The 11,984-nt window shown below is 47.2% G+C and overlaps 1 protein-coding gene across 7 annotated transcripts in view; it reads left to right on the top strand.

Moving 5' to 3' along the window:
* The window catches only part of LOC146606910 (calcium/calmodulin-dependent protein kinase type II delta 1 chain), a 76,714-nt gene that overhangs the window by 40,699 nt on the left and 24,031 nt on the right, over nucleotides 1-11,984 (top strand). For 6 of the 7 annotated variants that reach the window (XM_085349264.1, XM_085349267.1, XM_085349265.1 and 3 more), the window contains exons 5-7: nucleotides 560-625; nucleotides 7,744-7,816; nucleotides 11,685-11,787. In XM_085349264.1, the coding sequence (XP_085205390.1) occupies nucleotides 560-625; nucleotides 7,744-7,816; nucleotides 11,685-11,787 (242 nt within the window). Of the gene's footprint in view, nucleotides 1-559; nucleotides 626-4,549; nucleotides 4,623-7,743; nucleotides 7,817-11,684; nucleotides 11,788-11,984 lie in introns of all 7 variants that reach the window. The other variant, XM_085349269.1, reaches the window with a different exon arrangement.

Raw genomic sequence — 11,984 nt, 5'->3', positions numbered from 1 at the left:
ATTGAATCATTGCCAGTATGGATGCCGGGAGACTCTCGCAGTGGGTTAAACCACAAACCCTGGATGAGAGAGGGCATGGCTGCAGCACCATCAAGTTGTTAAAGGGCATTTAGCTGATTTACTTGGCTTAACATCGTCTTTGAACATCTCCAGACTCAGCTGCAACCTGATTCAGTTGTTAGTGCCACTTGATTTGATCTGTGTTACTTGGAAAATCTATCTGACTTGAGTCATGGAAATGTTTTCAGCTGGAAGGAATTCCCCTCCAGCTGAAACGGTAATATTGTTGCCTGGCTGCATCTGCTGGGATCAGGGTTTTCCTCCTCGTGTTCCCAGCTGGGCCCAGTCCCTACAGAGGGATGGAGTTTCTGCTCTAACGTGTGAGACACATGTAGCTGTAGCCACTTTAAAGAGCTGACGTCTCTGTGACCAGCAGTAACTTCAACAAACCAGTCTGAATGGGACCAGTGCTGTACGTGTGCTGGAGCCACACATTCCCCCTGCAAATGAAGTGAAACCAGCTTGTTTCTGCTTTTTGTTTCGCTGTGTTCGTTCCCAGAGTCACTGGTGGCGAGCTGTTCGAGGACATCGTTGCCAGGGAGTACTACAGTGAAGCTGATGCCAGGTCAGTGTGAGCTCTTTCCTTTCTGCGTTACTGTAGACGTGTCATGTGACTCGCTCTCCCTCGGCAGCAAAGGCGTATTCATGCAGCCACAGTGAACTAGAGCAGACACACAATGACAGCTGATCACAGTGGATGTTTGCAAAGCTCATCATGCCTCACGTATGCATCTATGCCTTTTGTGCCCCAAACCCTCTGTACCTTTTCTCTGTCCCTTTATGAGGAGGCTCCTTCCTCAGCTTCTGTTCTGCTTATTAAAAATCACCCATAAAGCAAATAATCCAGAGTAGGGATGGGTATCGTTTAGGTTAGGTTAGCAGTGCTTAAACAATGGAAAAAACACAAACTTTGTCCAAAAACCTCTCATGTTTAACTGTTTTTTGTAAAAAGATAACAATGTTAGCCTTTTCTGCAGCTATGGGGCATATATGGTATCACTCTTGGCTGGAAGCAGTGCTTAAACAATGAAAAAAACACAAACTTTGTCCAAAACCTCTCATGTTCAGCTGTTTTTTGTAAAAAGATAACAATGTTAGCCTTTTCTGCAGCTATGGGGCATATATGGTATCACTCTTGGCTGGAAGCAGTGCTTAAACAATGAAAAAAACACAAACTTTGTCCAAAACCTCTCATGTTCATCTGTTTTTTTGTAAAAAGATAACAATGTTAGCCTTTTCTGCAGCTATGGGGCATATATGGTATCACTCTTGGCTGGAAGCAGTGCTTAAACAATGAAAAAAACACAAACTTTGTCCAAAACCTCTCATGTTCATCTGTTTTTTTGTAAAAAGATAACAATGTTAGCCTTTTCTGCAGCTATGGGGCATATATGGTATCACTCTTGGCTGGAAGCAGTGCTTAAACAATGGAAAAAACACAAACTTTGTCCAAAAACCTCTCATGTTCATCTGTTTTTTTGTAAAAAGATAACAATGTTAGCCTTTTCTGCAGCTATGGGGCATATATGGTATCACTCTTGGCTGGAAGCAGTGCTTAAACAATGAAAAAAACACAAACTTTGTCCAAAACCTCTCATGTTTAACTGTTTTTTTGTAAAAAGATAACAATGTTAGCCTTTTCTGCAGCTATGGGGCATATATGGTATCACTGTTGGCTGGAAGCAGTGCTTAAACAATGAAAAAAACACAAACTTTGTCCAAAAACCTCTCATGTTTAGCTGTTTTCCACTTTTTCTTTGGTCATTTTAGCCTTTTTGGCCAGGGTGAAGGGAGTATCTGCCATCAAACAAGAAGACAGCCGCATGTAGCTATGATGGTGTTTGCTAGTTCACCTTACATGCATTAATGTAATAACGTGGTTAGCCTACTCAACGTAAATTACACACAAACAAGATTAAGCTACTCACGCAGAGAAGAACTGCTGCTGCTGCATCATCATCCTCATCATTTCTGCTACACTGGCAGGGCTAGGGGCCAGGACTCTCCTCTTCGGGTTTTTGGGGGATGTTGCTAACTCTGGGTCCGACAGTATCAGCTTAAAGCACTTGTTGCAGGCTGCTGAGTTTGCATCTTTTGCCATCATGGCACTGGACACCGGCACCCATCCCTGATCCAGAGTGACTTTTGTGTAACATGTTAAAGGTTTCCATTGCAGGTTTTATTCCTTCCTGCAGGAGTTATGGACAGTTTCACCTAATTGATGCTGTTTGTGGTGGAGTTTGTGTTTTATATGAAGCAAACTTTGTATTTTCTCTTAACAACTTGAAGGAACAGTTCAGCAGTTCATACGCGTGACTTTATTGAGTGGGTGATGTATTTAGCACACAGATTGGGAGCAGAGGGAAACCCCAGAGTCAAAGAGTACAGCTGCCACCTCAGGCTGAGTGCACGATGGCTGTATGTGATTTTCAGCTTCAGCACTTGTCTGTGGAAGCTTGATGCTTTGGCAGGACTTTACGGTCTGTGCTTGATGTTCTTCAGCCGAGCTCTACGAGCGCTTTGGTTAAGCCTCAAACGCTGGTGCAGGTACCTGTGCAGAAATAATTACTGAGGATGCCAAACGTGCAGCAAAAGGTGAGGAACAATGCTGCACGCAGAGAGTGTTAATCGTTTATTCTCAGCAGGCAACAAGACGCAGTGAACAAAATCACATCAGTTTGGTGGCGCCTTCGCCTTCTTCTACGTCCACTTCCACACAGTTTTTGAAGGAAGTCAGCTGGCAAACATCTGGGAGAACTACGCACAGATGTTCTGTGGATGTGGGCGTCCTCAGGTCTCTGATCGCAGACACACTCGATGATGTTGAGATCAGGGGGGCGTCACTTCAGTGCTGCTTGTTCCTCTTTACAGTAACGAGTTCCTGATGAGTTCGGCTGTGTTTGGGCTCCTTAAACAGTCATTCATATTTCTGAAAGCTCTCTTTCTTTACAGCATTTTCCTCACCTGCCTAAGATGTTTGCACAGTGCTGTCCACAGTTTGTCAGACCTGCACAAACGCAGGCTGGTTGTCTAACGGGGCCGAGATAGAGATGGCTCCATGAGCTTGGACAGCAGCAGAAACCTTCGTCAAACACTGTCCCTGGTTCCTGCACCGTAGCTGCTGACAGCTCTGAGTGGCTCTCTCACTGACTTCATACAGCTGGACGCACACGTTTGAATTTATTTAGGATTTTCTCCAATCCTCACAAAGCCAAGAGTCTACATGAAGGCTTAGTTATGTATATACGCCCACAGGAAGTGCTGCAGGAGGCTCTACAGTGACATGCTAATGTATTGTAGTCATCATGATTGACTACAGCTGGTAGCTTGTCTTTGGATTTGTTTGACAAACTTCAGTGGAGCCTCGCCGTCACCCTCAGAGGAGAGGAAGTTAGGAAGTCCAGGATCAACCTGGGAACCATTAAGGCTCAAGACTGTGGTGAAGCGAGTTTTCCACCACCGTGGTTGGAGAGGTTGCCGACCACACAGTGTCCGTATGGATAAATCTTCAAAATGAAGTTTGACGGTGGGACAGGACAAAGAGCTGTTTGGCCCCGATGACAAGAGGCTTATGTTGAGGAGTAAAGCTGAGGTTCCTAAACCTGAGAGCACCGTGCGGACTGTAGGAGCTGTTCTGCTGACAGCGGTGCAGGTAAGAAACACAGCTGGGTTCTCCAGCAGGACAGGACAACATGCTGCTCCGAGCTCCGCCTCCGCTTCAGGGCCCGGACCACGAGCCAACATGTTCAGATCGGTGACGGTGGTCAAATATACCGACAGAATCATCCCCGAATCCTGTTGATGGCTAAAAGCATCATTTTAAGCTGTGTGACTGTAGAGAAATGCCAAATAAATCCAAGCTCGTGCACCGTTGCTTTCAAAGTCCTGCAGGAGAAGAAAACGTGCACTCACATTAGAAATGCAAAGCCCCGTAAAGATGCCCAGGACGAGTGGATGGAAACAGCTGAGCTGTTTACCGTCACCGAGCTTGTGCAGCCATCATGTCCATGCTGCAGTGTATTCATCGCTCATGGTCACCGCTGCGCCTGTGTAGTCTTTGCTCGTGTTTCTAGTCGTGTCTTTGAATGCATCCCTCGTCTCTCCGTTAAACTTCCTGTAGGTTAGTTTAGCGTCCTCGTGTCTCTCGTGCGTCTCACCTGTGTGCTTCTCCTCCTCTGTTATCTGTTCCTGTGTTTATAGTGCGGCCGTAGGATCCAGAATATTTAAAGTTTACCTTTTTAGGTCCTGACAGTGAGCAAAGTTTGTTACCAAGCAGCTGTATTCCTGACACTTTAGCTGTTTCCTGCTTCCGTCTATAGCAAAGACAGACCTGCCTCTGCAGCAGCTCGCACTGCAGAAAGTCTTCACGCCATCGAACACTGAACTGTTCCTTTTCGATGTTCACCTGTCACTGCAGTGCTGCTCCAGGTGTCTGACACTGACCCGTCCTCCCTCTCCTCTCTGCTTCTGGCCTGGTCTGCCTCCACAGTCACTGCATACAGCAGAGTGTAGAAAGTGTAAATCATTGTCACACAAATGGCTTAGTGCACAGAGACCTGAAGGTTAGTAAGGGCCAACGGTTAAGAGACTCGGCCGTGCTGCATCCACTGCCTGATCAGTGCCACGCCCCCTCCACCAGTCACCCTCGCACATCGCCACAGCGGGGCGTTGTGGACAGGCTGGCTGGAGACGAGGCGGCGGGATGTGTCGTGCAGGCGGGGGCAGGCAGACGCCATCACAGCCTGCCTCTACTGTACGCCACCAAGTGCATGTAGCATCTTTGCTAAGTGGTGCGCTGACACAGCCGCTGTCAGGCTTCGTCAGAGAGAGGAGAAAGATGGTGTGGTTTCATTATGATCATTGTTATGATTCTAAAGGTGGAGCATCATTAGGTTCAATTCAAATTCATTCAGTGTGTTTACACATAAATATAGCAGAGAAAGTTTGAAGCAACGCATTTGCTTTTTAACACTTTTGAATCTATAAAAATGTGTTTAAGAGATGAAAGCAGGAGCAGACCTGAAGCATCCTCACAAACAGGATGTGCTGCACGAGTAACACTTTCAGCACGACACAGTCAGAATACTCTTAGTTATGCAAGCCTGCATCCAGATGTGGCACGCTTGTGTTACATTTCCACAACTGTCTGTCTCTAAGCACCTCCTAGCGTTTGCACACTCCTTCATTGTGTTGGGAGCAACTAAGGGCTGCAGTGTGTTTCTGAAGGATCGATCCACTGTGCAGGCACACACGGACCCGGGCCCTATTTCAGGAAGCCGGTTTAGAAAACTCAGAGTGAAAAACGATACTCAGGGTTGAGTAACCCCGAACTGTCCAACTCGGAATATTCGGTTTCAGAAAGGCTGATAACAATTAGTTCAGTCAACGTGGAGTTGCTTTAACCCCAAGTTAAGCGCGCGCACGAGGATACAGAAAGCCCTGATTAGTGGAGCACAGATTAAGCGAGTCACCATGGAGACGGAGGGAAAGAAGGCGCGGTCAATGTATTTCACAGCGCTTGAGGCCGAAATTCTGATGGCAGCATATGCCGATAACATGCAAATTCCGCGGAAAAAAAGTAACACAGCCACAGCTGCAAAAGAAAGAGAGCATGCATGGCAAAACATAGCCGACAGAGTCAATGCGTGAGTGTTAATTTAAACATTGATCGAGGGATTTCCACCCATTTAACACGTTATTTTATTATATGTTATTTTATTTGTTATTTTATACATTTTATTTTGTGATGTGATGTGAGCGCAGGTGCAACCCAACAGGCCCCAAACGTTCCTGGCAGCAAGTAAAAATGAAATATAAAAATATAGTCCAAACAGGTAAGGTGTAATTGTATTATGAGCCATAGTGCTTGGTCTGTTTGTCCGATGTAAATCAATTGCAGTTAGAGGCTACATTAATTTTCTGTCTGTAAGCACTTATTGAAATTATCTGAGCACATTACAAGTACATATTTGCTTACTCTGTATGCTCAAATGTGACCCGTTATAGCCAACAGAAAAAAAGCGGAGGCCCGAAAAACAGGTGGGGGTCCTCCACCACCACCACTCACAGAGCCTGGCCACTTGGCTTCCACATTTGTGATAATGTTGGCAGCATCACATATGATTTTCACAGTGCAGAGAACACAAATTAGCATCCATTACTATGATGAAATAATTTGTTAGTTTGAAATGCTACAGGGAACTATGTACCTGTACATTAATGCTGTGGAAAGACTTCCTGTTCACATAGTCTCCTTCATTTACTGAAGGAGCAATGATTGGAATGTGAGTGCCATCTGTACAGCCAATCACGCCTGGGAACCGTGAGAATAAATGTAAAATTTAAGTAGTAGTTCAAGTATCACCACATCATGAATTAAGTTTCGTTCATCCTGATACCTGCAATTTTGTGGCATCCCTCTTTGATAAATCTTGTGGGTCTATGACCGGGGAACACCACAGACGAGTACAGGAGACGTTTCAGTGCAACTGCCCGACAGACGGTAGCCTTGGAAACGTGCTCAGCATCACCAATATTATACAGAAAGCTCCCGTTTGCAAAAAAACGAAGTGCAATACAAATAATATGCAATGAACTGAGAGGATGTCCGCGATGTGTCACATGAGCAATATTAGGCCTGAGGATGTTATTCAAATAAATTATAGATTGTGCTGAAAAACGGTAACGTTCACACAGAAAATCATCAGGAAATGATAAAATGTCCGAACGCGCTCTAATCACTCTCTCCCGGCGGAGAGCTCTGCGGAGAATTTGGGCTTCAACATCTACTGGCTCTTCAAGGAAGGGGCACGCCATGTCTGACACTTCCTACAGTCAGGTTTCCGACAAAGAGGCGGGGACAGTCAGGGTTAGTTGTAGTAAACCTGCTAGGGGGCAGGTTAGCTTCACGGAGTGTGTCGTCATAGTAACTCACTCAGAATTAATCTAAACCCGCTTTGTGAAACCGAAAACCCAGAGTTTTCGTTCACTCAGGGTATACTTACTCAGAGTTTGCACTAAACCGGCTTCCTGAAACAGGGCCCTGAGCTGGTCACCTGATGTCAAACGCACACGGGTCAACCAGCTCTTCTTCAGCGTTGGTGCGTCTGGACCGTGTAGCTTCAGCCCGAGCGTGTCATTAGACGCTACATGTCTGTAATGCTGCATCCATGTTCCATGTTTAGGAGGAACCATGTAACCTACACAAACATGTAGTGAACCTGCAGCACTATATTTGGTTTGTCAGTCACAGGTTGCTTCAAACTTTAACTGCTTCATTCACATGTTGTCTTCAGTAAAGTTTGTAACATTATCCTGTAAAGGGACACACTGTGTCAGCTCCTGTAATAAACCACACTATTCTGTAGCTCCGCCTCTCTGCCCCGCCTCCAGATCTAACCTCTGCTCTGAGGCTCGGGCAGAGAGCTGTGTGTGAGGATGATGATGAAGTTCCAGGATGTGTTTTAACTGTGGCAGCACAGAAAAAGCCCCGTTGAGTGAACGGCCCGTTTTCAGCCAAATTACCTCAAGTTGCTGCTAATTTTAGCTTCTGGGCGGCGAGTTGCCACATTACTGAGCTCCGCCCACTAACACGCCAGCTCCCCGAGGCTCAAAGCAAGCCTACAGCTACAAATATGAGTGTTAGCTCGTCACTAACCCATGCCCCCTGGTGTTTGCATGCAGTCACTGCATTCAGCAGATCCTAGAGGCTGTGCTGCACTGCCACCAGATGGGTGTGGTCCACCGCGACCTCAAGGTGAGTCGATACAAACGGTCTCTCTCTGTCCTTTTGTCCTGATGCTTTCCAGTTATGCTCTTTCCTTTTCCCTGTCAGTATTCTGAAGTTCTCATCAAAACACTTGGTCTTCACCAGCAAAAGTTGGAACATTTCTCTAAAATACAAGGAACCAACAATGGCTGCGCGCCTGTTTCTTTAAAGAGCAGCGTCTGCTTAGTGTCAAAAGTGTTGTTGGGTAATGATTGTTGTGCTAAGTTCAACTGTTGAGGAAATTCAGTGTGAGGCTATAATTTGAATGGTCCTTCCAGGAACGACGCCCTCACGGAGCCATCAGCTCTGCATCTGTAACCAGGTCAAATGCTTTACGTGGAGCCGCTGAGCACATTGTGGTGTCTCATCGTGGGTAATTGCACTAATGCCTCCGCAGCGGTCTCTCTAATGCTGCTCTCCTCCTGTGGTTCGCTCCCGAAGCTCTAATTTGTCAATCAAATGAAGCGGGCGTGTCTGAGGTTTGCTTACCTGCAGCAGTAAGCTGACGTTTTGCATCTGTCGGCTGCCCTCGCCCCGCACTCTGATTGGCTGTTGCCAGGCAGCTGCCACAGTTGACTGCAGAAACACAAAGAAAAGCAAATGCAGCCGAAACAAACGAGCGAGCGGGAGCTGTAGAAACAGCCACGTTTTTGTGTGTGTGCACTCGTGTGATTCGATTCCTGCACATGATGGTCTGTGCAAACACACACATGCTGTGGAGGTCGATGTGTAGGAAAGAGTCCTGGGTTACACATGCCTGCACTGTGACGATGTTTTCTGTTCACATAAATCCAGCGCAGTCATCTTACACTGTGGAGGCTTTCTGTCAGTGTAAAGATTTAACATCCTGAGATGCTTGAATGTAAGAAAAAGGAGTGTGATGATGAAGCAGCGCTGCTGTGGTCAGTGAGAGGCTTAAACTGTGAGAAATAACAGGAAAAGTTCTTTGTGCAGACAGAGTCTGTCCTGTTTGTGTTTCACTGTAAACCCACAGTTAAAACCAAATGTGCACATTTATAAAGCAGGAACTATTACTGCTTTCCTTTGGTGCTGTGTGGTTGGTCACAGGGAGTCATTGTCAGTAGAAGCTGAAGTCTCACATTTCTGCCCGTCTCCACGAGGACCAGCTGGACGTTCTTTGGTGGGTTGGCTCTGGGGCGCTGGCCTTATGTTGACACCCCGCTCTAAGACTTGATCTCTGTTGTTTCCGATTATCAGCCTTTGTAATATCCACATTATCCTCCCACATATTCTCCAGAGACACAAGAATAGAAGCCACTCGAACAGCTCCGACAGAGTGTTGGTGATCAGCCAATGTCAGCGCAGCCAATGAGGAAGCGCGGTGTTCAGAGTCACAGGCGGAGAGGATTTTGATGGCTTTCTGGATCTAATCTCGTTTATTTGTCACCTTTCTGAAAGTTTTGTTCTGCGTCTCCCAGAAAATCTCAGTAATTTGTTGCATTTGTGATAAAGCTGTAAAAGATCGCAGCTTTATTTTTAAAGCACTGCAACATAAAGTGCTGCACAGAGTCCAGACTGAGCAGGCTCTGATCCATCAGCTCATTGGATCTGCTCTTTGACTCACTGTGTCAGACACAATCCAATCTATCACAAGAAGGGAGCACAAACCCTGATGTGAACTGTGCACAAATGCAGGACGTGCTGGTGCATTGGTGCATGCTAAAGGCACAAACCTGCATCCTGCACGGCTCCATCACTGTTTGTGTTCTTCGCCCTGCGTTTGACTATCTTTGCATGCGTCTCATCCAGGCCTGAGAGCTGCAGTAGGTCAGTTAGAGACTGTGGCGGCGCTTCAAGGGTTCAGTGACTGGATTCATTATTAGCAGCCCTTAAAGCACACTGGGGGCCTTCCATCCATATGGCCCCATCTGAGAGATCATAAATAGATTATCAAGCACAGTCAGGGTGTGCGACACAATATCCACTAGAAGTGAGTGTCAGAGTTGTCTGTGGACCGAGGAGAAGCTTCTTTTTCCTGTGGGAGATCCTCAGCTCTGAGCATACAGAATCAATAAGGATCCAGTGCAGTCAGATATCAAAGGAGGCACTGGTGTGCTCTAGGTGTGTTTCCTCTGGTAGTGAGATGAAGGTGGAAAGCAGCCCTCATCCTTCTCCACAGGGCGGAGGTTTACGTTTCAGCTAACCAAGAGAAGGAGCTCTCAGTGGCTGAGCGTTAGCCTCCGCGGGCGAGGATGACTGTGAGTACAGAAAAGCAGTGTGCTACAGTTAGTATATACCAGTGGGCACGAGGATGGAGAGAGCTCATGGCTCTGGCATCACAGTGACTCTTATCTCGTGGTTCCAGGATTTGTCCCTCAGAGAGATTTATTGTCATTGCACAGTCGTACAGTGAACCTGGAGACCTGTCCCACGTCGGCACTACGTACAGCAGGACAGGACAACTTAAGTACTAAAAAAAGTGCATGTTTATTGCACCTTGTTATAAATATTGTTGTTGTTACCCCCAGAAAGGTCCAGGGAGGCATCCACTCAGGTCAGCTGTTAGCACTGATTAGGGCCTCAGCAGCCCCAATCTCCTGCCCGACGGCAGCAGCTTAAACACCCGGTGAAAGAGGAGGCCCGCTGACTCTGTACATGGTCCGACAGGAAGTCTCAGGTGGCAGCAGGAAGTCCAGCAGTTTCTATTAGTCTGCCTATTAGTGGCGTTTTGAAAGCAGAGCTAAGTCAGCGAACAGCAGCCTGGCGTAACGGCCTGTTGTTCCGGTGGGAGATGGCAGCGTTGTAACAACTGACAGCTGATCCGTGACCTCTGGATGGGACCTGGAGCGAGTGTGGGCTTGAAATACTGCAGGTTAGAATATCAGTGATGCACTGATGGCAAATATGTTGACCTGATGTTGCTAAAACCATCTAGTCGACACGTGCAAAGGAAACTGTAGATGCAATCCCACCATTTACTTCCAATCAGCTGGTCCCAACTCCGGCCTGTTAAAAGGTGTCTCATTGCCAAGGTGTCACGTATATAACCAAAACCAGTGAGCTCTCAACACCTTCACCAGTTTCTTACTGGTTGGTTACAGAAGAATTTCCAAACGACTGACGGTTGCAGTCAGCATCCAGAGGTGGAAAGACCAGGGCCAGGCTGACCCGGTGTTTGGAGGTCAAAGACACATCAGCCAACATTAAAGGGGGCGGGGACATCAGGGGGCGGGGCTCAGATACCTGAGAGGAGGATGAACGGGAAAATGAACCTAGGATGTGTGAATGCAGCTGTTGAAGGATGAACCTGTGGCAGACTGATGTCGTCAGCCGGGTGGAGATGAGCATGTTCATGACACAGTGATTGTGATCAGAGTGCAGGTGTTGCTGTCATGTTTCAGCTCAGTGTGGGCGTCGTCCACAAACTCCGTCTGATGAGTGATTGGCTCTCACTGACGCTGAGGTGTGGTTGGACAACAAGCTTGTGTTGTGATCAACAGCAGCTTGTGTTGTTGTTGTGTGCGTCTGTCGTGTTGACATCGAGGAAACTGCTTTGAATATGTTGACGAGCGCTTCACGTGTCCTCCGCGGCCGCTCTCACGCCCCGCCTGGCTCGCTCGTATTGAAAGAGTCGTGCAGCCGGGCTGAAGCGACCTCAGACTGAGGCTGATTATGATCGGGCTCAGCATGAGTCAGTGCTGAGTTTGTGTGCAGAGGCCTCCAGCCCAGCCATTAGTCTGTCCCGGACGCTCTCTGACATCAGTCCTTGATGATGCTGTGATAGCCCCTCCTACTAGCTGCTAGCAACCAAAGTCTTGATTCATGTTGAGCCTCATTGTAAAGTCCTGTCTTGAGCCGCTGCAGGATGCTGATGTTTCCTGTTCTTCACTCCAAGCCAGAGAATCTGCTTCTAGCCAGCAAGCTGAAGGGCGCTGCAGTCAAGCTGGCAGACTTCGGCCTGGCCATCGAGGTTCAAGGAGATCAGCAGGCGTGGTTCGGTGAGTGACCTCAGTTTGGTCCGTGTTAGCGTGACTTACCTGTGTCAGCGCTGCGACCTTCATGTATCAGCTGACTGTTTTAAAGCCCAACACTGTGTTTTAACATGAATGTCAAGAAAGATGTCAGTGTGCACTCATCCCATCAAAGTGAATCTGTGATTGTGGGATGTGTCTAAATACTGGTGATAAAACTAATG

The sequence above is a fragment of the Diplotaxodon limnothrissa genome, unplaced genomic scaffold (genome assembly GCF_057381915.1).
Source record: "Diplotaxodon limnothrissa isolate DT_005_m unplaced genomic scaffold, D_limnothrissa_male_GT1.1 unmapped_scaffold_4, whole genome shotgun sequence".
NCBI classification, from domain to species: Eukaryota; Metazoa; Chordata; class Actinopteri; order Cichliformes; family Cichlidae; genus Diplotaxodon; species Diplotaxodon limnothrissa.
Note: the sequence above shows the minus strand (reverse complement) of the source record. Positions and strands in the feature narration are given on the sequence as shown.